Raw genomic sequence first — 23,934 nt, forward strand, 5'->3', positions numbered from 1 at the left:
GGTCTAATATCTCTGTTGCGGTTTTTGACTCAAATATTGCTCCGTAAAGCTTATTAATAGTTTTACAAAAGAGTTATTCTTAAAAAAATCAATAGAGATGGTCATCTTAAAGAGGAGAATAAATAGTATACGGTTCTGCCAAGAACTAAAATTGTTTAGAGAAGCTTAAGTAAAGATATATAAATTAACCTCAAGATATCTATTACCTCAGCTAGGTGTTACAAGGCCTTATAGGTAATACTATAGTAGACTTGTAAATAGGCTGGGTATATAGGTAAACAAGCAACAAATATAATACCAAGTAGAGTGTATATCTAATAGATTAACTCTAATTGTATTCTAAGACTTACTACAAGGAGAGAGATATCTAAAGCAGGGACTATAGGTCCTTAATGTGAGGCTATTTGCCCAGGTGTACGGTAGGGAGCAGGCAAGCCGAGCATGAGTCACAGGAGAGTCGATGGAAGAGGACGATATGGTAAAGAGGATAGGCATAGCCTTCGTGCAGAGACGAACCGATGAAGAGGACAGGAGGGCTGCAACCCCGAGGAGCTTATAAGGCTTAGCCGACCCTAAGAGCTCCCGGGCGTGCACCCGTAAGTTACGTTCAGTCAATAAATTTCCTTACACGTTGGCCCAGCTTTCTGGCCGTCGGCAGTCTAACCTCTCCTGGGCGAAGCAAAATACCCTACGTGCTGAAAAGAAACATCGGCCACCTTGCGGCGCCTCTTGCCATGTCCGCTTTCTTCAACATAGAAAGTTCAATGACGCGCTGTTGGAGCTGTGGTGATCTCCCATCACCATTCCCATTTTCTGTTCTACAAGACTTCTCGAAATATCTTCCGAAGTAGATGTCTCAGGACAACATTGCTGTCTTCTTGATCGAATGTGTTGCGAAATATCTTGCCTGTCCCCTTGCCATAAGCTCGCAGCTCTGCTTCAGTCCGAAAGGTCTGTACTCTTTCATCGGTGTTTCCACGTTTCCGTCCCCACTCAATTAAATCAACAATATTGACATGTGTGTTTCGCACAGCCTATAATCTGAGTCAACACAAGTGCACTGAGTTTCGTTTGACGGTCTCGTACTTTCTCGCATGATCGTGGAAGCGGCTCAATACTAATGGCACGACAGAGGGCATGCCACGCAGTCAAATCGTTCTCTGCACCATACCACATCCGCAGTTCGCCTTCTAATGCGTCTTGATACCTATCCCAGGCATCGTTTGACGCGGCCTCGCCGCGCTGCCAACCTTCGTGTTCCCGTAAGTAGGCGTATGACGTAGCTGGTGGTAGAGAGGGGTCATAATCTGTAACCGACTACCGAGGCTCGCATCACCTTGTGACTCACCACCTCGTATGTCTCACTACCTATGTCTCACTACCTATTTCCATTACCTATTGCCGACTGTAAGCGCAGTCCCCTTGCCACCATTTCATGTATCCCTTGACACGGCAGGGTCCTTTGCCAAGTTCGCTTATATTGACGACTGGATTCAATTGGATATTTATATTAACCCAGCTTTTCCGATTGGTTGATTCTTATCGATAACCTGAGGACCCAAATTGCCGTGTCAAGGGATATATACCTCTTGATTTCCATAGATTTACAATCAAGTCGCTCGTTCAATTCCCACACTGCAAAAGCTTACATAATCAAAGGTTGGGAAAGAGCGGAAAAAGACATCCAAAGGAGTTTGGAGAACCTGTCGGTGAGCCCGGGAGTCTCGCAGGTGCTGCTGCAGAGCCTCGTCGCTGCCGAAGGATCGATCGCAGGTTTCACAGTCGAAGGACGGAGCATGTATGGGAGAGTCTGCATGTACGAGAGAGTCTCGTAGGTGCTGCTACTGTAGTAGTACTCTTCATCTTTCGCGGCTGCACTTAATCCCAAAAGCCCGCTTTAAGAATCAGCATTGGCTTCAGAGAATTCGGTGCTCCGGTCCGATGTAAGCATTTGCCATACTTCCCGACTTACAGCGTCCAGGCGCATCCGGTGGTTAGCGCCTTACTAGTGACGCCTCTCGGGCGGAGACCCTCATACGGATTAGTATGAGGTTCCCCGTCTTGGCAGCGAGCTTCATAATACCTCAATATTAAAAATATATGAAGCTTTTCAAAATCAATGATTGTATGCCAGATTGCCTATATACGAATATTTCTGAAGTCACAGTAGCCAAATGAGTGTTAAAATCAACGCTTAGCAATCAAACGAGTGTCCAAATGTCTCCTCCAAGCCCCTAATCTTCCAAGCTTTCTACTGTTCTCTACCACTTAGTAGGTCCCCCTTCTGCTTTAATTACTGCCTGCAGGCGTGCAGGCATAGAAGTAACTAGGTTCTTAAAGAAGCTAGCCTCTAGGTTCTCCCATGCAGATTAAATTGCTGCCTATATCGCTTCTTTTAAGGTTAGGCGAGGCTTCTGTAGAGCTATTTAAGCCTTTATCCGATTCTAAACGCCCTTAATTAGATTAAGATCTGGGCTGTTTGCTAGCCACTTAAGTAACTTAATATCGTCTTCCTGGAATTAGGTAATGGTAATACGAGCTTTATAGTAGGGAGCGTTGTCTATTTATATAATTGTTAAAGTAGTTCTAAATTCATAATTTGGGAAATATGCAGCGTACTTAATGTTATAGAAGTTGTAGAACTCTTTAAGCTTTGGATAGATATGATCTAGGAAGCCTTAAGCGGTGATATTACCCTATTCTTCCTTATTCCAGAATAGTAGAGGGCCTTTTTCTGTACCGCAGAATGCAGCCTATACTATCGTATGAGGTATATTACTGAATTTAGGACGGAGGTAAGCAGGGTTAAATTATTTGTTAGGTTTTCTGAAGACATAGAGTCGCTAGTAGCCCCTACGGTATATAGCTGCCTTATCTATCTACATAACTCTCCACTAATCCTTAACTTGGAAGTGACGGTAAGCTAATATAAACGCTAATCGGGTGCGGTAGTGAGCTATAGTAAGCTAGGGCTTAGCTTAGGCAATATATTAACGGAAGCCTTCCTTCTTAAGATATTAAGCAACTGTAGAATTAGAATAAGGTACTTCCGCGTAAAAGGAAAGCTCCGAGTAGGTAAGATAATGCGCCTAGGTATTTGACTTTAGGAAATTAACTAGACGACGTTAAATTAGCGAGCTATATATAAGAGCATTACGGTAGCCTCCACGCGTTAGGGTATGCGCTTTATTAATAATACGGTAGACAGTAGAATATAGTTGCTTAACTAATATAGCAATGCAAGAGATAGGTTCTTAAAGGTAACGATAGAGGCCTTTAATTGTGTATCTTAGGGAGTAAGGAATAAGTACTTAAGTGTTACTTTCCTTAAGCCGTTAGCGACGTTAAATGCGTTCTATAGCTTACTCCTCCTATTTCTATTTCTTATGTCTTTCCCGTTAATTAAGATGAGTAATTGCTCGACAAATACGACGGTTTGGGGTAGTAGGCGTTAGAGTAGGACTAGATGCAGTGGAGCGAGCAGAGGGAGTATTTAGTATAGTTATATTGCTAAAGAAGCTAAAGAAGCTTCTAAAGCTAGGAAGGCGTAGTAGAGCTCTAGGAGGATTAGGTAAAGTAGGTTCTAGAGTTCCTTTTATATAAGAAGGATTATACCTAGGAGAAGGCATAGTGAATACCTTTAAGGATAGAGTCTAAAAGATTTTAGTTAGAACTTGTTATAGGAATATATAAATTTAGTATAAAAAGTGGTAAGGATGGTATTAACTTATAATAGGCGCAGATAAATATCTTTATACTTAAATCTGTAGAGCTATCTTATAATCACGCTAAGACCTAATATTCACCTAAACTTAGAAACCTTATCTATAACTACCGCCATTAATATCCGTCTTAATAGCGTGATTAATATATCTGAGGGCCCATTTCTAACTTCTACAAAGTTACTAGGGACGAAGGTAAGCCATTTTTAAACTTTGTTACCACTAAAAAGGTTATTTAGACGCTAGAATAGGTAAAGGTCGTAATAGAGGCTTAAGGAAGTTAAGGATTGTCATAAATAACGCGTCGGTGGCTTAGAAGAGGGGTAAGAAACTAGAAAACGTGTTATTAATTAGTAGAGACTTCCTGAGTTAGGTTCCTTACCGCGTGAAGTTCACCAATACACCTGATTACGACGCGGCTGGCAAAGGCGTCGAAAAGCTTCAAATTGACTATCAGGTGAGGTTGTTTGGCAGTCTCTTTTTGATATTCAGCTGCCAAGACGGAATCACTGAATTCGGGTTAGTTGGTGGCTTAATTATAAGCGCTAACCACCGGAATTGAAGAGACGCTGTAGTGCGGCAATGGTGCCCCTCCGAGAGCATCAGGTAACCATTTGCTGATCCAATCGCAAACTACATACGCCTTAGGGCCAAGAAAACCGCGTTCGCCTACAAACAACTACTTAACGACTACACGTCAATAAACAAACAACATTACATCTATTACAAGGAGAAGAGCATGCTCAAAATCCATAGCAGCCAAAAAAAAACCTGCACATCCTTATAGCCGTTAATTCCAGGGCAACCGGAAGTCTTTCTGGTTGGACAAGAAGGGGTTGATGTGTCATTGAGTTCGTAAGGATTGTTTTGGTACCACGTGTAGTTGATGGACGGACAATTGAAATGCACAAGCTCGTTGTCGTTATAAGAGCTTGGATTGGGCTTGAAACAAACCATATCGTAGCCGCGTGCAATAAGATCGTTGTCTGTTCTCTGATTGAAGGGGGAATCGGCTGGAGCCTCCTGGACAGAAGTGAGGACATTGAATCCCATCGAGTCATACGGGTGTGTGTCATTAATGTAGGTGATAGTGACGTACAACTCGCCAGGACATATAGCGCTGTTCAGCCAAGGATCGCCTGTTGGATCTTCGACTTGACCTAATATTTGGGTCAACCAAGTACCTGAGTGGTTGCCAAATGGTTGGAATCCGAGTGACCCATAGCCTGTCAAATAGCCCCCACCATTGACAGAACAATCATTCGCCCAGACTTTCGTACCATCTGAGCCGTCGCAAGCCATTGTTGCATCAAAATCCGTAAGGGTGCCATTTTTCACACGATCGATCGTTGCCAAGACCAGATCACGTATAGGAGGGGTGACCCAACTCGGGACAGACTGAGAGCTTGTGTATATTGTGGAGTTTAGGTTGCACCTATACGACTGAGAGCAAGCATTGACCGGCGGAAGACAGATGCATTTTGAATTGAGGGAGACACTTGCTGAGAGCGTCTCGATAAAAAGGAAGAGCGCAGCGCATACAAAGATCGGACGGTTCAAGAAACGCATGACTAGCATATTCGTCGCCGCGCGACAAGCACTGATGCAAATATGCGATTGATCCCTTCGTCTGGTAAAACGGACTTTTCGTACTGGGCGCTTTAGGCGCTCCTGCCTGGGTTAGCATGCTGCAGGCACCCTAGCTAGCGTGATTTTATTAGCAAGCCTCACCAAAGCGCGTTAATATTGCGATGCCGATAAAATACTACAGAAGGCCACCACCAAAAACACCTATATATATATATATTTTTTTAAGGAAGTTAGGTAAAAAGTCGCGATATATGACGTTATAACTGTAGGTTTCCGCCCTTCCTCTATTAACTAGCTACTAACTATATAGGAAAATCCCCTACTAAAGTCCTCCCCTAAACTACCGCTACCTATCCACTTTATACGCGTTTTTAACGTTAATAAGGATAAGCTAGTAAAGAACTAGCTTAAGGTTATAAGGGAGGACGTGCAGTATACGTTAAATGAGATATATTAAGTGCTGTAGGTTATTAAACAGTTTAATTAGCGGTTATTTAGTATAGAGGATCAATTAAAGGCGGTAGAGAAGGACTTAAAGGAGGCTAAGTAGGACGCTGCACTAAAGGCTTAATTAGCTTTAGAGTCTCAATATTAGGGGCGTAAGGAAGTGGAGGGCTTAAAATAGTTACCTAGTTATCGCCTATTAAATGGAAGTTGTTAAAGCACCAAAGGCATAGAGGAAGCCTATAAGCCTCGCATTTATATACTATTTGCCTAACCTTTACTATAAGCTTCTTTACCTTCTTCTATCTACACATCTAGTACTTTAGTGGGCTCTTATAGCCTTACTTCCTTATAAAGCTTTTAATAGAATAGTAAGTTCGCGTCTTACACCGTCAAATTATAGGTAGTAGGGTTTTAGTAGTAACGTAGGTGGTGTTACGGACGCTTTAAGTACAATGTTACGGCTACTTGGAGAAGAGACGGAAGAAGCTAGTTAGTTAATATAGGCACAGTCCAGAATGGAGCCGATAGAGCTATATGACAAGGAATGGTAACTAAGGTCACATAATGTTATACGCAGTGTACGTAGTATACGAAGGAAACGTATATATAATACGTATAACACATACCTTACGTATAAAGGGGATTTCTTAAGAGTACGGTTGTGTATTTAAAGGACCACAGTCCCTACCTAGATAGTTCTTTCCTTTGTAGTAAATCTTAGAATATAATTAAAGTTAATCTATTAGGTAACTACTCCACTAGTTATTATTATATTGTTAACTTCTTATTTACCTATATACCTAGCCTATTAATAAGTTTACTGTAGTCCCTACTATAAGGCTTTATTATATATTCACTACTAAGGTTATAGTATTAATAAAGTTAAATAATATACCACCAAAAGCAGCTACTATAACGCCATTAACGGCGGCAACTACTTTAAGGTTAGATAACGACACTAGTATAATAAACACTAACTTATAGCAACCTATAACGGTTAGATAACTATAAGAGATAGTTAACTAGTTAATAGAAAATAATGCGACGTTAAAAAATAGGATTAATAGGATAGGAGTAGTAAAGATTAAGTTACTATTAATTAAAAAGTACTTAGGAGAAAGATTAAAACTTAAAGGGTTCCTTACGTAAATGCACTTTAAGGTTATGTAAGAAGGGGTAAAGCTACTAATACCTATAGATCGAATAGCGTATACGGGACTATTCCTATTAAAAAGGGCACTTAAATAGTTTAAACCTTATTTTATAGAAATATAAGTAAATAAAATAACAACTACTAATTAAGAAGTACGGTTTATATTTATAAGCTAGGAAGGGTTTACGGAGCAACTTATATATATATTTAGAGACCTAAAGGCAGTAACTATAGCAGAAAGAAAACTCTAAGATATTATGTAATAAACCTTAGTAATTAAGTATATAACGTAGTTCTAGACGTTAGTAATATAAGTTAAGTGGAATAATAAGGCGCTTATAGTATAGTATAAATAAGGACTTAAGGCTAAAGTCTAGGATATAATTATCCTAATAGAAGATATAGAAACTCTATAGGAACTAATAAATTAAGCAATTAAGATTAACAATTAGATCTACTAAAGGGAGTAGGCTAAGAGAGGCTAAGATAAAGTTTTATAGTTATATAAGGCGTAAAGCACGTAATAACTAAAGCTAAGTTAGAAACTATAGTATAGCGCAGAGCTAATAGACCTAAGTAGTACTAAAGAATTTAGAAGATAAAATAAGAAATTATAGAAACCTAAAGGATAAGGATTAAGTAATTAAAGGTTTAAGAAGTAAAGGCTAAACTAAAAATCTTAGCAGTAGAAGACGTTTAGGCGGACTCTATAATAGAAAAAATAGTTTAAAGAAGGAGCTTATATAAATTACAGAAAATAAGGTTATTACGTTAAAGACTATAAAAGTAGGTAAAGTTACTATATAGTAAAAGGGATAAGACTAGTAGACGATATATATATATAGAGGGACAATAATATACTGCGAGGAATAAAAGAATATTTAATTAAAAGTTTTGCGTTTTATTATAATAATGTATACTAAATTTATAAGGACGCTAAGTATAGCGTAAGCTATTAGCTATAAAAGCCACACTTAGTAGAATATAAAGGAACTAATAAACTAGTTTATAGATTGGATATTAAGGACGATGAATTTAATATAGGTAAAACATTCCGTAATAATAAGGCAATAAAGGCGGCTTACTAGGAGCGCGTAGACCTAAGAGATGTTATATAAAAGGTAGAGGATAATTCCACTATAGAATAGGAAATATTAGTAGGAATTAAGACCCCACTAAATATATTGTCTATCGCTTTATAAGATATAAAAGAAGTAGGATAGCGAACTACTTTAGTACTTAATAAAGGTAAAAGGCTATAAGCTTAAGATTCTTAAGATAAGATATAAGATAACTAAGATTCTTAAGATAAGATAAGGCAAGCTTAAGAACCTATAATAGATAATAACTAATAGAGCAGAGTAATAGCTTAGTTTAGTAATATATAAATAAGCTTAGTGTAACGGAACCTTGTAGTAAGAACTACGGTGGGTCCTGTTATTAGGCTAGGTGTGTAGGAAATGCAAGTATAAGTTAATAACGTAATAACAACTGGTAGAGTGGTTGCCCAACAGATTAACTCTAATTATATTCTGAGAATTACTATAAGGAAGGAACTATCTAGGTAGGGACTAAGGGTCCTTAAATATACAACTGTACTCCTATAAAATCCTTCTTATATATAATATACGTCTTATACATAAGGTACGTAAGTTCCTCTTATTCCTTCCGTTTAATACGTAGCATATTATATAACCTTAGTTACTATTTCTCGTTACATAGTTCTATCGGCTCTATCCTAGACCGTGCCTAAATTAACCAACTAGCTTCTTTTATCTCTTTCCTAAGTAAACGTAGTATTGTACTTAAAGCGTCTATAACACTATCTCCCTCCTCTCTATCTTTGTCCTTAAAGATTTAAAATATCTCTAAGTTGTTTACTAGAGGTATAATATCCGTTTAATTAATTTAGTTAATATTATTGCTTATTATACCTAAAGCAATTTCTTCTTTATACGCCCAACGTCGTGCTTACACTATTACTACAATATTATCTCTTAGTGAGATTATACCGTCTCCATGTTCTTATTATTTAAAAAAGGGGTTAGTTTATGTTACGTTAGCAAACCCATCTTTATAACAACTATTCTCTTACTTAGAGTGCACTAAAGCGAATATTTATTTATTCTATAACGTTTACTTTACTTCTAATACTAAATATACGTAACCTATTACTCTTAATAGTCGTTTAATTCCCTAATTAATTTATCTTAGGGTTTTATATTTAATCTGCTACTACGCAGCTAAATAGTAAACTGTCTTAAGCCCTTACTAAATTAAAACGTTCTTGTAATGCGGAATAAAAGGCCCTAAATGCTTAGATTGCAGCATCTGCCTATTTACTTCATCTTAAGAAGGTTTATAAGAAGGTTTATTTTAAGGAGTAGAAACTTATAAAATAAGGTTTATAGGAACTTAGTAATAAAAGAATAGATTCTCTTCTAATAGAGAAGGAAATAGATCTAAGTAGTTCGGCAACTACTCTTCCTAGGTCCCCCTTAGGTGACTTATTTTTTAGCGATCTTTTTTTTTTTAATACTACCTAACCTAATCTCTTCCGATACTCCTATACCTTTCTTATAACGTTCTTTAAATTTTCTAGTAGTTCCTAGGTAGTCTTATTATAGCCTATCTACTTAACCTTATACTATGTTTTATTGTTAACGTCCTTATAGCTAACAATCTTTAAAACTTGCTATTTATCTTCTTCTTATCCTCTATACGTGTCTACCTTATAGACTAATAGCTTAATATTCCTATATGCTGGCTCTAGCATCGCAATATACTATATAGGGTAGATCTTTATTTTAGCTGGTAGGTTTAACTTATATATAACCGGTAAAATCCTCTATATAATTTTAAAAGGTCTTAGTTTAATATAGTCCAACTTCTTACTTAGTTGTTAACTTTTAAAATTTTTATATAGTAGCTATACTTTATCTCCCTCCTTAAGATCTAGTCCCTTAGATCTCCTAGCATTATAGTACTTTTTTATTCTCTCTTATACTTTCTTTACTAATTCTATAAGGTCTACATAAAGATTTATTAATATTTTTATTCTTTCTTTAGCTATACTACTCGTCTTCTTTACTTATCTTAGTGATAATAATATTCTTAGCTTATATCTATAATTTGCCTTAAATAGTAATATGCCTATTCCCTTTTAAGGTGTTATATTATATGCAAACTATATAATTAGTAATAGCGATACCTAATTATTCTATACGTAATTAATATAATGCCTTAGATACTACTCTAGTATCTAATTTAATCTTTCTGTTTAACCGTCTGTCTGCGGATAATATATAGTAGAAGTTACTGCTCTAACTCCTTACTCCGCTAAGAATACCTCCTAGAATACTGCTATAAATCTTAAATCTCTATCCAATATAATTTTACTTAGTACTCTATATCTTACAAATACTTCTTTAATATAGATTCTAGCGACATCTTCCGCTAAGATTTCTTTTATATATACTATAAAGTATCCCCACTTTGTAAGCTTATCTACTATTACTAAGATCGCGTTATAATCTTATCCAGTAATAGGATTTCTTAACTTTAGTAACTTAATAATAAAGTCCTATAATATAACCTCCTATAGTCTCTCTAGTGTTTTAATAGGTTATAGCCCTCTATATAGCTTATGCCTCGCCAGTTTATTCCTTTAATAATTTAGGCATTCTTTTATAACCCTCCTAGCTATTTTTTAAATTCTATTAATAATATACTCCTCTTAGAGTCTTAACACTAAGCCTATAGCTCTATTATATCCTTAAGTTAATCCCTTATAGAATTCTTCTATAAATTACTCTGCTATACTTCTTGGGATATACTTTACTTCTTAATTTTCGTATATATCCGTCTATAGATCTTCTAGTTATGCTTTTAGAATCCTTTATACCTAAAAGCTTTCTAGTATCTTATAGACTTTCTCTAGTTCGTTACTCTCTTAAGTTACTATAATTTTTAGATAATTGTACCTAATTAATCCGTCTATATCTTTTCGCAGTAAAGCCCCTAATGGCTTTTCATCGTTTTATAGTTTAGCTTTTTAACTTAGAGCATCTACTTGCGTGTTGTCTGTACCCTTAATATACTAAATCTTAAAATAGTACTCTATAAGCATCTCTACCTATCTAACCTATCTTTAGTTAAGTTCCTTTATTATTAGAAATCCTATTAGGTTCTTATAATCCATCTTAACTATAAATAGTTTCTCTATACCTTATAAGAATGCTCTCTATTCCTTTAATGCTGCAACTATACCTAATAACTCCTTATTATAGATGTTATAGTTTAACTCTAGTAGTGTTATCTTCTAACTATAGTATGCTACTAGGTGCTATCTATCTTAATATTTTTATATAAAGTATGCCCCTAGTGTATAGTCTAATACATCTATTTTTACAACCGTCTCTAGTTCTAGTTAATAGATCTTAAGAACTAGCTCCTAGGTAAATAACTCTTTAACTTTCCTAAAGAGTTCTTATTACTCCTTTCCCTATACCTATAGTTCTTCTTTCTTTATTAGTCGCGTAAATAGTTTAATATTCTTTAACTACTATACTATAAACCTTCTATAGTAATTACAAAACCCTAAGAATAATCTTAACTACGTAATATTCTCTAGTTCTTACTAATTCACTATAGCCTTAATCTTCTTTAAATCTATACTAAGTTAGCCTAGTTTAATAATAAATCTAACAAAATCGGTCTTCCTAATAAAGAACTCGCATTTCTTAATTACTACTAGCATCTATTCTTCTTATAGTCTCTTTAAAACCCATTTAACGTATTCCCTATATTCTTCCTTAGTTATTAAGTAGATAATAATATTGTTAAGATATACTATAACAAATTTATCTAAGTGTTTCCCTAATATATTATTAATACGCTTCTAGAATATTACTAGTGCGTTTATAAGCCTAAATTGCATAACTAATAGTTTATATAGTCCTTCCTTTAACCTAAAGGCTGCCTTTTATTTATTATCTTCCTTAATTCTAATCTAATGGTACGCCTATCTTAGATCTATCTTTGTAAAGATTTACGCGTTACCTATCCTGTTTTAGATTTCGCTAATTAAGGGTAAAGGATACCTATCCTTTCTCGTAATACTGTTTAACTGTTTATAGTTAATATATAGCCTTAGCTTACTATTCTTTTTTAGTATAAATAGTACTAGATATCCTGCTAATAATTACGATGGTCTAATATATCCCTTTTATAAATTCTCCTAGATAAACTCTTTTAATGCTCTTCCTTCTTCTTTAGTAAGCTTATAGATTAGAAAGAACTTTAGATTTATTCCTAGTTCTAACTCTATCTTATAGTCCTATACTATATACTTTAATAGCTTTTTACTTTCTAGTAACCATAGTTTCTTACTATACTTATGGTATCTCTTTAGTATATAACTTAAGCCTTACTTAGTCTCTTTATATGTCGCTTTAACTTAGTACCATACTAACTTAGCTTATTATTGCATTTTGCGGCGTTAAGTATCTCTAATATTAACCTAACCTATAACCTAATTAATCCTTAAATTATATTTCTGTAACTAAGGCATTCCTAATACTGCCTTATTCTGTCCTAATAGTAGGATATTAAAAAACATCTTAATTTGCCTTCCTTTAATAGTTAACTAAATAGGTCCTGTTTTAAGACTAATAATCCCTCCTCTATAGGCTATTAGATCTCCTAAAATCGTAACTAATAAATAAGATTATTCCTTCTATCTATGCGGTAGTCCTATCCTCTTAACTATTACTAGTAAGATATAGTTTCGTGTTACTCCACTATCTATTAGCGCTTTAAACTGTTAATCTTACTATTTAACTTATAAATTTAGGTATTGTCCTTAAATTCCTTTAAGGGTCTAAGGCTCTACTACTAGCTCCCTTTAGTCCTATAGGCCTCTACTTTTCCTAACTATTAGCTACTTAATCCTATTATACTTAGCTTACTCTTTAGCTAATGCCTAGTTCGCTTTTTATCTTTAATATACTATAAATACGTATTCTCTAGGTATTCCTACCACTATTATCCGTCTAAGTATTTTTCTATAAGAAATCTTCCTAGTTAAAGTATTAAATCTCCTTCCTCTTAGACTTCTGCTGGATGCCATCTGTGTATATATTTAGCATTTCTATACTATTACTTGTCCGTTATCCAGTATATCCTTATAAAGTATTTCTAATTCTTTTCTTTTAGATTCTTATATATCTCGCATATATCGTCCACGCACGCAATCTATAATAACGTGTAGTATACTAGGTGCTTTAAGTTAACTCTTAACTCGTCTTTATCTTTAAGTTTAAACCTTTATTATACTAATCTAAACGTTATAACTTCGTTTATAGGTACTAAAATACGTCTCTTACTTCTCTAGTTCTCTAATCGTTCCTCTAGATCCTTTAACGTTATAATTAAGGCTCCTTTAATATAAGTTATAGCCTTTTCTATAATTGGGTGGTCCTAGATAACTCATTTATTTAGTGTAAGAGATAGATAGATTGGATCTAGATCCAAATCCAAATCTATTAAATCTATTGGATCTGGATCGAGATCCAAACTTTATCTATTCTTAATAGGTTGCCTAGGGCCTAGGCTTCAATTTTGCCGTATATTAAGCTAATTCTGGCGATTTTCGCCACTTACGTTATATAACGGCACAGTATGGTTTTTATTATAATCTTTAAGTTATATAACTATAGCTATTTGCTAAGCTCTACCGCAGCTATCTACTGAGTTCTACCGTAACTATCCACTGAGTTCTACTGTTTACTAAGTTCCACCACAACTGTCTACTAAGTTCCACCGTAACTGTCCGCTGAGTTCTACCGCAACTGTCTACTAATTTCTACCGTAACTGTCTACTAAGTTCCACCATAACTGTCTACTAAGTTCTACCGTAACTGTCTACTAAGTTCCACCGTAACTGTCTACTAAGTTCTACTATAACTATTTACTAAATTCTACCGTAACTATCTACTAAGTTCTACTATAACCTGCGGACCCTAGCTTCTACTAACTAATTAGGATTTTCTATGCCCGGTATAGAAAATCGCTATTAGCTTGCTTACCACTAGCGCCTTAGCGGCGCTCGCGAGGATTGCTTAAAATAATAACCTCCGCCTCTTAGACCTAATTAACTCTAGAGAAATTAATTTTATAGGCTTAAGTGGAGTTATATTAAGTCTTAAATTAATAATCTTATTCTTGTCCTAGGAGTAGAGATATAAAGTTACCTAGATCGTACTCTACTTAAGGTAGTTATGGCGATTTATAACTATCTGGCTAAGACGGCTAAAGATACGTTCTGGCTTATCGCTTATAGCTGGAATTAATAGGAGATTAATAGCCATTTAAGTAAGGTGCGGGTACTATTCGCGGCCGATAGTTCTCTACCACTTAATTGGAGTCTCGCAATCTTTAACTTAATTCTGCGTACAATAGTAATTATATTTATCCTATACGGCAGTAGAATAACGTTAATAGCCGCTCTTCTAAAGACCTTTTATCCTATAGGCCTCCATAATATTAAGCTTACGCCTAGGCTTTTTCTTCTCTAGGGATAGAGCTTCCGAGATAGGCTATTGCTTATAGTCTATTAGCTATAGACGTTTAACTAATTTACGGGTAGACGTAATCTAAGTCTTCTTATGCTCCCACTGAGCTTCTATATACTGCCAATTGTATCTAGGATGGAGGATGACTGCGGCGATATAGGCTACTAACTTATTAATCTTTGCATAGTACCGTTGAGCCTTATTAAGTGCGAACTTAATTTATATAGCGAAATGCTATTCTCCTTTAATTAATAAGGGCGGTGCGGATTTAAAGCGTTCGTACATAGAGGTAAGTTCTTTAGTAATGCATTTAATATCCTACTAAACATTGACTAGCCCGCATAACTTACTATTACCTAGTTAGCCTTATAGGTCCATAGTTACAACCTAGTATAGTTTAAGTAAATTTTTATACTATATTAGAACCTCCCAATCGTCCGTAGTAAGTATATCTTTAAAGATTATATTTTAAGCGTTGTCCTAGTCTTCTAGCTAAGTAGATTCTGGCCTCTTTTTTAGTTGTCTTACGCGTTGCTGCTCTAACTATATAAAGTCTTTAAATGGCGCGCGAGGCTAATTTAGTGTATAGAATTCCTTATAAGTACTATTTTAGCGGGTAACGTTAGATCGGGAGAGGTTTTGGGTTGTTATTATATCCTATTAGTCCTCTAGGAGGATGCTCTAAAGATATGTCTTTTGGCCTAATAATTTATTAGCACTATTAACTAATTTATACTTTTAGAACTACTTACTTTTATACCACTAATGTCTTCTCTAAGGGCTCGTATACACCTATATAATTAAGTTATAAGCTTTACTAACTGGTCCTTACTTCCTCTATATCTGTAACTGCGCTTTTATATCCTTAGGTACTACATCCTCCGCTTTAAATAAATTTAGGTTATAGCCGTATAAGAAGTAGTAGGTAATAATATTAATAATATAGCCTAAACAACATAGCCGGCGCTTAATTGGATTAAAGTTAAACTCCTTTATAATGGCCGTCATCGCCGTATCGTTATTAGCCGCGTTATCTAGCATAAAATACCTAATCTGCTTATTCTTAATGCCAAAGTCTTTAATTACGGCAATTATGCCTTCTATAATATTAACGCTAGTATATAAACTAGTCTGCTCTAAAATAGCAAGAAGAATTGCTTAAGGCTTAAAATCTTTATTAAGAAAGTAGGCAATAATACTATTAAGCGAAAGAAGGTTGCCTAATGTCCATAGGTTAAAAAATAGATAGATCTTACTAACTACGCGTTATAGCTCTCTCTTTACTACCGCCTTATAGTAAGTATAGCCCTTAATAATCCAAGATCTGACTGACTATTTACTAGGCATACATTCTGCTGCTTAAGGCGATAGATATTTAATAAACTCGCGAAAGACCGGCCTATTAACTTGCCTAAAAGACACGTTATTATAGATGATCTATTAAAGAAAGAGTTGCCTAAATGTCTTCTTATTAAACGTACGCGCCAACTTATTAAAAACCTGCTGCTATTACGGACGCTTTAAGTACAATATTATAACTACTTGGAGAAGAGTCGGAGGAAGCTAGTTGGTTAATATAAGCACGGTCTAGGATGGAACCCGTGGAACTATATAACGAGGAATAGTAAGCAGAGTCACATAATGTGATCTGTGTAATCTGTATAATCTATAAGATCTATCGCAGAGCGAGTAGAGCAGACAGAGCAGATAGAGCAATAACTTTCTTAGGAGTACGGTTGTGTATTTAAGGACCCTTAGTCCTTACCTAGATAGTTCCTTCCTTATAGTAATTCTCAGAATATAATTAGAGTTAATCTGTTAGGCAACCACTCCACCAGTTATTATTACGTTGTTAACTATTATACTTACATTTCCTATACACCTAGCCTAATAACGAGCCTATTATAGTTCTTGCTATAAGGTTCTGTTACATAATTACTACCTAGTTATAGTATTAATATAAGAGGTCGAATAACATGCCACTAAAAGCAGCCACTATGACGCCATTGACGGCAGTAACTACTTTAGGGATAGGAGGTAATATTAGTATGGTAGATACTAACTTATAACAACCTATAACGGTTAGACAACTATAGGAAATAGTTAACTAGCTAACAGCTAATAATATAGTGTTAGAAGAAAAACTTAACGGGATAGGAGCGGTAAAGATTAAGCTACTATTAATTGAGAGATTTATAGGAGAAAGGTTAAAGCTTAAAGGATTCCTTACGCAGATATACTTTAAGGTCTCGCAAGAGGGAGTAAAGTTACCTATACCCGTGGATCGGATAGCCTACGCAGGACTATTCTTATTAGGAAAAGCACTTAAGTAGTTTAAACCTTACCTTATAGAGATATAGGTAAACGGAATAATAACCACTAACCAAGACGTGCGATTTATATTCTTAAGTTGGGAAGAATTCGTAGAACGACTTATGCAGATGTTTAGAGACCCGGAAGAAATAACTATAGTAGAAAGAAAACTCCAGAACCTTATGCAACGAACTTTAGCAATTAAGTATATAATATAGTTCCAGACACTAGCAATATAAGTAGAGTAGAATAATAGGGCGCTTATAGCATAGTATAAACAGGGACTTAAGGCTAAAGTTTAAGACGTAATTATCCTAATAAAAGATGCGGATACCCTAAGGGAACTAATAAATTAGGCAATTAAGATTAATAATTAGATCTACTAAAGGGAATAGGCTAAGAGAGGCTAGGATAGAGTTTTATAGTTATATAAGGCGCAAAGTACGCAATAATAAAAGCTAAGCTAGAAACTATAGTATGGCGCAGAGCTAATAGACCTAAGTGGCATTAAAGAAACCTATAAGAGAGGGAGCAAATTATAGAAACCTAGAGGACAAGGATTAGGTAATTAAAAGTTTAAGGAGTAAAGGCCAAATTAGGGATCTTAATAGCAGAAGACATTCAGGCGGACTCTATAATAAGAAAAATGGTTTAAAGAAGGAGCTTATATAAATTGCGGAAAATAGGGTTATTATGTTAGAGATTATAAAAGTAGGTAGAGTTACTACGTAGTAAAAGGCATAAGACTAGCAGACAATATACACGTATAAAGGGATAATAATATACTGCGAGGAACAAAAGAGTGTTTAATTAGAAGTTTTGCGTTCTATTATAACAACGTATACCAAATTTATAAGGACGCTAAGTATAGCGCAAGCTATTGGCTATAGGAGCTAGAGTTAAAGGGACTTAGAGGAACTATAGAGTTAGATAAAAAACAAGATCGACTTTATAAGCTAAATTAGGATGTTATAGTAACATATAGATAATAATTAGTAATAATAACAATAGAGTTAGAGTACTTATTAATTAATAGCGATAAGGACAATAAAGGAACTAACTAGGGGTATCTAAACCTTAATAACGCAATAGAAGTAGAAACTAAGACCGCCATAGAGTAAGGTTTAGTAATAGGTATTATAACACCGTTGGATACAGTATCCATCGCTTTATAAGACGGAAGAAGTAATATCTAAAAACGATTAAGCAAGTAGACAACTACTAGTGCTAGCTTACCACTCGATAAAGGTAAAAGGCTAAAGGCTTAAGATTCTTATAGTAAGATAAGAGACAACTAAGATTCTTAAAACAAGATAAGGTAAGCTTAAAGACCTATAATGGATAAAAACCGATAGAGCAGAGTAGTAGCTTAGTTTAAAAATATACGAATAAGCTCGGGATAGAAGTTCCTATAGGCACAAAATTCTTAAGACAAGACGAGTAAGATTTAAGACTCTTAAGATAAGATAAGAACACTAAGTAAGCCTAGTTAAACTAAGGCTAGAGCGTAGCTTAAGACAAAAGCAAGCTTAGGATTAAGGAATCCAAGGGGTTAAAAATTTGGAGTATAAATTAGGACACCCATAGATAAGAGGTAAGGAGCTTTATTATAGATTAGAGAATCTATAGTATAAATAGCAATTAGACTAGGAGACGAATATATAGACCTAGAGGATTTACTAGTTAAATAAAGTATTTAAACTAAAGATTAAAAAGTTAATACTAGGATTAAGAAGTAAGATAACTTTAAGGACTAGAGCGCAAGGCGCAAACCAAAAGAAACCATAGAAGAGTTTAGATAAAGAATTATCATATAGCAAGAATAGAAACTAGACAAAAAATCTAGCATATTGGGACGTATAAAGGATAGAGTACTGGTATAAAGAATTACTAATAGGCTAAGAGTAGGTATACTAAGAGCTAAGTAGCTTATTAAACTAGAATAAGAAGAGGATCTAGGGATTCTAATTAGGTTTAAAGAACAATATATAAAAGGCTATTACAATATAGTAATAAGAAGATACTTCCTTACGGACAGACCGTATACACTTTAGTAGCTATACTAAAAGTGGTATAGACAAAGGCATAATAATAAGTAGGAAGATTTCTATATATGGTTAGATAAAAAAGTTATTTAGGACCACCTAATTATAGAAAAGGCCATAACATATATTAAAGGAGCCTTAATTATAACGTTAAAGGATCTAAAGGAACGTTTAGAGGACTAGAGAAGCAAAAGGCGCATCTTAATACCTATAAATAAAGTTATAACGTTTAGATTAGTATGATAAAGGTTTAAACTTAGGGATAAAGATAAGCTAAGAGTTAACCTAAAACACCTAGCATACTATATATTATTATAGATTACGTATATAGACGATATATATAAAATGCACAAGAATCCGAAAGAAAAGAATCGGAAATACCTTATAAGAATGTACTAGATAACGGACAAATAATAGTATAGGAATGCCAGATATATATATAGATGGTATCCAGCAGAGGTCTAAAAGGAAGGAAGTTTAGTACTTTAACTAGGAAGATTCCTTATAGAAGAATGCTTAGACGGATAATAGTAGTAGGAATGCCTAGAAAACATATATCTATGGTATATTAAAGATAAAAAGCGAACTAGGTATTAGCTAAAGAGTAAGCTAAGCGCACTAGGATTAAGTAGCTAATAGTTAGGAAAAGTAGAGGCCTACGGGACCAAAGGGAGCCAGTAGTAGAGCCTTAGACCCTTAAAGGAATTTAAGGATAACACCTAAATTTACAAGCTAATTAGTAAGATTAGCAGTTTAAAGCGCTAATAGATAGTAGAGTAATGCAAAACTATATCTTACTAGTAGTAGTTAAGAGAATGGGACTACCTTATAGATAAAAGGAGCAACCTTACCTATTAGTTACAATTTTAGGAGATCTAATAACCTATAGAGGAGGGATTATTAATCTTAAAATAGGACCTATTTAGATAACTATTAAAGAAAGATAAATTAAGATATCTTTTAATATCCTACTATTAGGACGGGATGAGGCAGTATTAGATATACCTTAGTTATAGGAATATAATCTAAGGATCGATTGGATTACAAGCCAAGTTAATATTAGAGATACTTAACGCCGTAAGATGTAATAATAAGCTAAGATAGTATGGTACTAAGTAGGAGCAACCTACAAAGAAATAGAAAAAGGACTAAATTATGTACTAAAGAGATACTATAAGTATAGTAAGAAACTATAGTCACCTAAAAGTAAAAAGCTATTAAAATATACAGCATGGGATTATAAGATAGAGTTGGAACCGGGAATAAGTCTAAAGTTCTTTCTAATCTATAAGCTTACCAAAGAAAAGGGTAGAGCGTTAAAAGAGTTTATCTAAAAAAATCTATAAAAGGGATACATTAGACTATCGCAGTTATTAGCGGGTTATCTAGTACTATTCGTACCAAAAAAGAATAGCAAACTAAGGCTATATATTAACTATAGACAGTTAAACAGTATTACTAGGAAGGATAGGTATCCTTTATCCTTAATTAGTGAAATTTAAGACAGGATAGGTAATACGTAAATCTTTACAAAGATAGATCTAAGATGGGCGTACTATTAGATTAGGATTAAGGAAGGCGACGAATAAAAAGCGGCCTTTAGGTTAAAGGAAGGACTATATAAACCATTAGTTATATAATTCGGGCTTATAAACGCACTAGTAACGTTTTAAAAGCGTATTAACAACGTATTAGAAGAATACTTAGATGAATTTATTATAGTATATCTTAATAATATTATTATCTACTTAATAACTAAGGAAGAATATAAGGAATATATTAAATAGGTTTTAAAGAGACTATAAGAAGAACAAATGCTAATAATAATTAAGAAATGCGAGTTCTTTACTAGGAAGACCAATTTCGTTAAATTTATTATTAAACTAGGCTAACTTAGTATAGATCTAAAGAAGATTAAGGCTATAGTAAATTGGCAAAAACTGGAGAACGTTATATAGTTAAAATCGTTTCTAGGGTTTTATAATTACTATAAAAGGTTTATAGCGTAGTGGTTAAAAAATATTAAACCACTTACGCGATTAATAAAGAAAGAAGAACTATAGATATAGGGAGAGGAACAGTAGAGACTCTTTAAGAAAATTAAAGAGTTATTTACCTAGAAGCCAGTTTTTAAGATTTATTAACTAGGACTAGAGACGGTTATAAAGACGGATATATTAGACTATATACTAAGGGCGTACTTTATATAAAGGCATTAAGATAGATAATACCCAGTAGCATACTACAGTTAGAAGATAATACCACTAGAGTTAAACTATAACATCTATAATAAGGAGTTATTAGGTATAGTTATAGTATTAAAGAAATAGAGAGTATTCTTACAAGGTATAAAGAGACTATTTATAGTTAAGATGGATTATAAAAACCTAATAGGATTCCTAATAATAAAGGAACTTAACTAAAGATAGGTTAGATAGGTAGAGATGTTTATAGAATACTATTTTAAGATTTAGTATACTAAAGGTATAGATAATACGTAGGCAGATGCTCTAAGCCGTAAAGCTAAACTATAAAATAAGGAAAAGCCATTAGGGGCTTTATTGCGAAAAGATACAGACGGATTAATTAGGTATAATTATCCGAGAATTATAGCAACTTAAGAAGATAATAAACTAGGGAAAGTCTACAAGACACTAGAAAGCTTTTAGGTATAAAGAATTTTAAAGGCATAGCTAGAAGATCTACAGACGGATATATACGAAAATTAAAAAATAAAGTATATCCTAAAAGGTATAGCAGAGCAGTTTATAGAAGACTTCTATAAGGGACTAACTTAAGGATATAATAGAGCTATAGGCTTAGTATTAAGACTCTAGGAGGAGTATATTATTAACGAAATCTAGAGGATAGCCAGAAAAGTTATAAAGGAATATCCAGATTACTAAAGAAATAAACTAATAAGGTATAAGCTATATAGAGGGCTACAACCTATTGAAATACTAAAAAGACCATAGGAGGTTATATTATAGGACTTTATTATTAAGTTGCTAAAATTAAAAGATCCTATTACCGGATAAGATTATAACATAATCTTAGTAATAGTAGATAAGCTTATAAAGTAGGGATACTTTATAGTATATACAGAAGAAATCTTAGCGGAAGATATTGCTAGAATCTATATTAAAGAAGTATTTATAAGATATGGAGCACTAAGCAAGATTATATTAGATAGAGATTTAAGATTTATAGCAGTATTCTAAAAAGTGTTTTTAGCGGAGTAAGGAGTTTAAGCAGTAACCTCTACCGTATATTATCCATAGACAGATAAACAAACAGAAAGACTAAACTAGACACTAAAGTAGTATCTAAGGCATTATATTAATTATACATAAAATAATTAGGTATTACTATTACTAGTTATATAGTTTACGTATAATATAACACCTTAAGAAGGAATAGGCATATTACCATTTAAGGCAAATTACGGATATAAGCTAAGAATATCGTTGTTACTACGGTAAGCGAAGAAAATAAGTAGTACAGCTAAAGAAAGAATAAAGACGTTAATAAATCTTTATATAGACCTTATAGAATTAGTAAAGAAAGTATAAGAGAAAATAAAAAAATACTATAATGTTAAGAGATCTAAGGGACTAGATCTTAAGGAAGGAGATAAAGTATGGTTACTATACAAAAATTTTAAGAGTTAACGACTAAGCAAGAAGTTAGACTATATTAGACTAGAACCTTTTAAAATTATATAGAGAATTTCACCGGTTACGTTTAAGTTAAACCTACTAGCTAAAATAAAGATCTACCCTATACAACATATCGCAATATTAAAGCCAGCACACGGAAATATTAAGCTATTAGGCTATAAAGTAGACACGTATAAAGAATAGGAAGAGGATAAATAGCAAGTATTAAAGATCGTTAATTATAAGAACATTAATAACGAAATATAGTATAAGGTTAAGTAGATAGGCTATATTAAGACTACCTAAAAGCCACTAGAGAATTTAAAAAACGCTATAGGAAAGGTTTAGGAGTATTAAAAAAGATTAGGTTAGGCAGTATTAATAAAGAAGGATCGCTAAAGAACGAGTTACCTAAGGGGGACCTAAGAAGAGCAGTTGCTAAACTACTTAAATCTATTTTCTTCTCTATTGGAAGAGAATCTATTCTTTTATTACCCAGTTCCTACAAACCTTATTCTATAAGCTTCCACTCCTTAGAATAAACCTTCTTATAAACACGTTAAAGATATTAAACTTTTATAAAGGCAGACTGCTAAGCCTTAAGGGCATAAGCAGATTCTTTAGAACAACGATAGGCTTCCGCTAGTGCTATGGCAAGATTACCCTTAAGTTTTTCTACCTTAAATTAAACACGAGACCCTATAATAAATTACTTAGGGAACTTAAAGACTACTAAGGGTTATAGAACGCGTATACTTAGCATTAGAAACAAAGCATATATCGCAAGATAATCGGACGTTCGCTTTAGTGCACTCTAAGTAAAAGAAGGGTTATTAAGACGAAGGACTTACTAACATAATATAAACTAACCCCTCTTTCGCACAATAAGAACACGGAGATAGTATTATTTCACTAAGAGATAATATTATAGCAACGGTACGAGACCAACGAGCTATAGAAGAAAAAGAAGGTGCTTTAGGTATTATAAGTAACAATATTAACTAAATTAATTAGACGGATATTATACCTCTAGTAAACAACCTAAAGATACTAGGTATCTTTAAGGACGAAGATAAAGAGGAAGGAGATAGTGTTACGGACGCTTTAAGTACGATATTATAACTACTTAGAGAAGAGTTAGAGGAAGCTAGTTAGTTAATATAAATATAGTCTAAAATAGAACCCGTGGAACTATATAATGAGGAATAGTAAGTAGAGTTATATAATATAATCTATGTAATCTATATAATCTATAAGATCTATTATAAAGTAAGTAGAGTAAACAAAGCAGATAGAGCAACAACTTTCTTAAGAGTACGGTTGTGTATTTAAGGACCCTTAGTCCCTACCTAGATAGTTCCTTTCTTATAGTGATTCTTAAAATATAATTAGAGTTAATCTATTAGGTAACCACTCCACCAGTTATTATTA

General features: G+C 34.0%; 3 protein-coding genes across 3 annotated transcripts; all 3 read right to left on the minus strand.

Moving 5' to 3' along the window:
• Positions 1-818: 818 nt before the first annotated feature.
• On the minus strand, positions 819-1,811 carry K441DRAFT_562665 (uncharacterized protein; the record flags this gene model as incomplete). The annotated part of the gene is made up of 3 exons (XM_067643570.1): positions 819-1,034; positions 1,087-1,317; positions 1,650-1,811. Coding segments are annotated over 3 exons (609 nt in total), but the record flags the coding sequence as incomplete, so codon positions are not given.
• A 1,461-nt stretch (positions 1,812-3,272) lies between these two features.
• K441DRAFT_122822 (uncharacterized protein) lies at positions 3,273-3,670 on the minus strand. Its single transcript, XM_067640022.1, has one exon. The coding sequence runs from the start codon at positions 3,627-3,629 to the stop codon at positions 3,399-3,401; it is 231 nt and encodes a 76-aa protein (XP_067503713.1). The 5' UTR covers positions 3,630-3,670; the 3' UTR covers positions 3,273-3,398.
• A 552-nt stretch (positions 3,671-4,222) lies between these two features.
• Positions 4,223-5,320, minus strand: K441DRAFT_660524 (uncharacterized protein). Its single transcript, XM_067648717.1, has one exon. It carries the CDS (start codon positions 5,298-5,300, stop codon positions 4,446-4,448), a length of 855 nt encoding a protein of 284 aa, XP_067503714.1. The 5' UTR covers positions 5,301-5,320; the 3' UTR covers positions 4,223-4,445.
• Between the last annotated feature and the right edge of the window lie 18,614 nt (positions 5,321-23,934).

This window comes from Cenococcum geophilum (genome assembly GCF_001692895.1).
Source record: "Cenococcum geophilum 1.58 unplaced genomic scaffold K441scaffold_23, whole genome shotgun sequence".
Lineage (NCBI taxonomy): Eukaryota > Fungi > Ascomycota > Dothideomycetes > Gloniales > Gloniaceae > Cenococcum > Cenococcum geophilum.

Bases quoted from the DNA above. Each gene is read 5' to 3' on its own strand.
- K441DRAFT_122822 (XM_067640022.1), bottom strand. From the start codon at position 3,629: ATGCCTTCTCCTAGGTATAATCCTTCTTATATAAAAGGAACTCTAGAA.
- K441DRAFT_660524 (XM_067648717.1), bottom strand. From the start codon at position 5,300: ATGCTAGTCATGCGTTTCTTGAACCGTCCGATCTTTGTATGCGCTGCG.